The 3,876-nt window shown below is 33.8% G+C and overlaps 1 protein-coding gene across 1 annotated transcript; it reads right to left on the bottom strand.

Moving 5' to 3' along the window:
- Nucleotides 1-2,442: 2,442 nt before the first annotated feature.
- On the bottom strand, nt 2,443-3,520 carry Defb113 (defensin beta 113). Its single transcript, XM_021721761.1, has 2 exons — nt 3,463-3,520; nt 2,443-2,597 (listed from the first exon to the last, which is right to left on the bottom strand). The coding sequence occupies exons 1-2, from the start codon at nt 3,518-3,520 to the stop codon at nt 2,443-2,445; spliced, it is 213 nt and encodes a 70-aa protein (XP_021577436.1).
- Nucleotides 3,521-3,876: the final 356 nt, after the last annotated feature.

Here is a 3,876-nt window from a genome sequence, read left to right as displayed (position 1 = left end):
TATATTTTGGGATAACACCTCATCACCCCTGAAGAAACTGTATTTTTTAGTCATCACCTTTCATATTTCCTTTACGCCTTTACTAGTCAGGTTTGTGTCACTACAGTGAAATACTAGAGGCAACTAACTTATACAAAGAAGTTTATTTTTCTTCTGTAGAGGTTTGGGGGCATGGCACCTTCATCAGCTCAGTTTGGAGAAGGCCCACCCAGCTACAGTCAAATTATGGCAGAGATGTGTTTATGTGAGGAAGAGCTAATACCACAAAACAGGAAGTCAGAGAGAGACTGACTTCCCTGATCCCTTGAAAGGGCTTGCTCCCAATAATGGCCCTCCCTCCAGGACCCACATCCTAAAGGTTCTATCATGTGCCACTAGTGACATCCCATCCTGGGGACAAGACTTTCATCTCAGTGGACCTTTAAATGACATAACTAAACAATTAAACTACATACAAACTGTGTCACCCACTGACACCTAAGAAAATAGTATTCTACTTTCTATCTATAATTTTGCCTATTCTGTATAATTTATGTATTTAATGGAAAACTGTTGTATGTGACAGTTTATGAGTGGCTACATTCAATTAATATTTTTTTCAAGGTCTGTCTATGTTGTAGCATAAACCTATACTTAATTCCATTTAGTTGTTGAATATTATTCTGTAATATAGATACATCACATAATTTTATTCATCCATCAATTTATATACATTCGATTGTTGCCAAGTTCTGATTACTGTGAATACTATTGCTATGAACATTTGTGTATACAAGTTTTTTTGATGATATATTTTCATTTCTTTCCTACATCTGCTTAGGAATGGAATTATGGTGTCAAATAGAAAACTCCAAGTTCAACTCTCCCAGGAATTTCCAGACTGTTTTTTAAAGTGTTTGCCCCAATTTATATTTTTTTCCACCATCAGTGTATGAGACTTCCAATTTCTTCTTCATAGCCTAGCCAACTTTTGGTATTACCTGTTCTTTTGATTATGGCCCTCTTAGTGGAAAGAGAGATATTGATGTGCATTTCTTTGATGACTATACATCTAAATAATTCTTCACATGCTAGACATTTTTATGTTTTCCTTAGAGAAATGTATTTTCAAATCTTTTGTTCATTTTTAGCTGGGTAAGTTGTCCTTTTGTTATCAAGTTGTAGTATTCCTTATGTATTCACAGTGAACATGTTTGCAAGGCTGTTGGTTTTCAAGGCTACCCTGGAAGTGAAAAGAGGAGAATAGAAATAGGACAATTAAAATATCACAAATCTCATCTTGCTGCTCTTACTGGGATTCAAGATTTTTTTAAAAATAATGTTCACTGCATTTTTTCCAAGTCTGGGTAATGTGAAGAACTATTATAAAGTTGTATTCAACAACTTTTTTCCAATATTTTGTGGCTTTTGTCAAAGAACAGATTTCCAGAGTTCTTACTCTATCTATCATTCCAGAGGTCCTGCCTAGGATTTATTCATTCTTACATGTTTTATTTTTTAACTTTTGCAACCTGAAAGTTAGATTCTGTTCTGGTGAATGTTTCCATGTATTAACTTCTCTTAAACTTGATGGCTAAAATGTTCATGGCTTATGTTGGATAGAACATGAGAGGAACAGGTTTTCCTGTCTTGAATTGGGGGACATCAACTGAGAAGGTAAAACCTGAGAGTGAATTCTCATTGCTTAGCTTCTCCTTATCCTCCTTTATGTTTCTTTTTTTTTTTTACATTATTCAAATGTTATTCCTTAGGATTGCATACGTTTTTTTTTTCCTTTTCATTCTTAACCTGTCTTTGGGTTATTTAGCCTCACAGCTTTAGTTAATGGCTCCACAAATCTATGTCTGAAATTTATTTTTCTTTCCTGTGTCTTACACCCATATGTAACAGAAATGACTACATTTAACATGTCACAAATGTTCCTTTGCAAATCTGTTCTTCTCACTGTATTTCCTAATAATCAACTTGTAAGAAAATTGTCCTAGTAATAAAACTAGAAATTATCCATCCCTACTAAAACTCAAATTCACTGAATTTCTTTGTTTTCACTGTGTCAGAATTCTTTCCCAATTTCTGATACTATTCATATAAATGCTGTAGGTCTAAGTAAAGTATATAGTCAGCAGGTAATTTAAATTCTGCATATCAAGTTTTACTGATGTTTTATAATTCATAAGGAAATTTATGTTAAAATTAATTCAATATTATGACATAAATTAATGAGGAATGTGGAAACCTGGAAACACAATGAGCTCATTTATGACAATGATAAAAAAGAAGCATTAAATATTAAATTATAAGATAGAGAAAACCAGATGAAACCCACTTGCAAGTAGATGGATAGAGTAAAAATTCATTTTATTAATAATTTTGTTACAATGTAGCGTTGAGAATATATTGGAATCATAGTATACCTTTGCATGAGATGCTGCACTCTTTATTCTAAGGGCGTCTGTATTCCCGAATTACACAGCAGGGCTCAAAGTTGCAGTGAGTAAAGACATATTCCCAGCTGTTGCATTTAAGCTTGCAAACACCCTGGACCAGTTGACATTTACGTTGTCTTTCTGCTTTGTCTTCAGCTTTTTGTTGTGAAAGTAGGAAAAATAAGCTATGATTATAAATTTGTGTTTAATCCAGATAGATAGGTAAACAGATAAAAGTTCTTTACTGCATACAGTTTAACCATTTTGTTATAAAATCATGCCCAGGAAACATTACCGAAGATCTTTTAGCATATATTTTGGCATAAGATAAATTCTTATTTATCTAACAGTATTTCCTTTGTACTAGCATGTTTTATAAATAGGACATCCTTAAATATATAATTTGTGGGTGAGCACTCAAAAGTAAAGGGAAGAAAGCCAGGTGCTGTGGCACACACCTGTTATCCCAGGTGTGTGGGAACCTGAGAGAGGAGGAGCACAAGTTTAAAGCCAGACTCAGCAACTTAATGATGTCCTAAGCAATTTGGCGAGATCCTGTCTCAAAAAAACAAAAACAAAAACAAAGCAAAAAAGTCAAAGTCTGGAGATGTTTCTCAGGGTTTGAGTGCCCTTGTATCAATCTCCAGTACAAAAAAACAGGGGGAGGTGGGGGGAGGTAGGTAGGGGACCTGGACAAAATAGTCTATTTATATAAACAATTTTTTTCAACAGCTACAATATCAGTTAATGAAATTTCATTTTAAAAGAAAATGCTGTAGAAAGCTGTTAAAGAGTCATAGTCCCATCACCTAAGTCAACACAGTACATAGATCCAAAGCTACATCGTGGGGGAAAAAAAAATTCCCAATATTTTCTCAATGATCAGTTTTTATTTCTTTTTCTATGAAAAAATAGATTGTCTTTTAAGAAGTTTATATGGAGTCCCCTAACAATATATTTATTTATATTTGAATTAGACTAAGGCATTTATAAGAACATTTTGTCCTTCACATATCCTCCTTATTACAAATGTTACCTGATAGTTCACAAAACACGTTGAAGAAAAAGATCAGAAAAATGCAAAATATCTTCATTGCTGATGCAGCTACTTGAGTGATGTGGGACAGCTCAAAATGTCTTTGGTAAGACAGAAGGAGTCTTGGTTTTATAGCCTTCTCCAGTGATCACAAGTTGATTAATGCTGCTGGCTTGCCAGATTGAGCACTTATTCGTGTAAGTACTGTGAAAGTACAAACAAGTAGATCTGGTTCCATTGGGACTTCAAGGGGAAAAATGTGAACTCATTTTTGGGTGAACAAGGAAATTATGGATTCAAGTACTTTTGGTTACTCATTAATGGAAAACACATAATCCCAATCATGACTTTTTCAACCAAATCTTTTTTTGAGCATTTTTAATATGCTAGGCAGTGTTCTAAGAATTTTATATG

Source organism: Ictidomys tridecemlineatus, chromosome 8 (genome assembly GCF_052094955.1).
Source record: "Ictidomys tridecemlineatus isolate mIctTri1 chromosome 8, mIctTri1.hap1, whole genome shotgun sequence".
NCBI lineage: Eukaryota > Metazoa > Chordata > Mammalia > Rodentia > Sciuridae > Ictidomys > Ictidomys tridecemlineatus.
Note: the sequence above shows the minus strand (reverse complement) of the source record. Positions and strands in the feature narration are given on the sequence as shown.

Excerpts from the sequence above, each read along its gene's own strand:
- Defb113 (XM_021721761.1), bottom strand. The coding sequence starts at position 3,520 with ATGAAGATATTTTGCATTTTTCTGATCTTTTTCTTCAACGTGTTTTGT. Across the intron at positions 2,598-3,462 it reads CGTGTTTTGTGAACTATCAG|TTTCACAACAAAAAGCTGAA; the intron begins GTAACATTTGTA and ends TATTTTTCCTAC.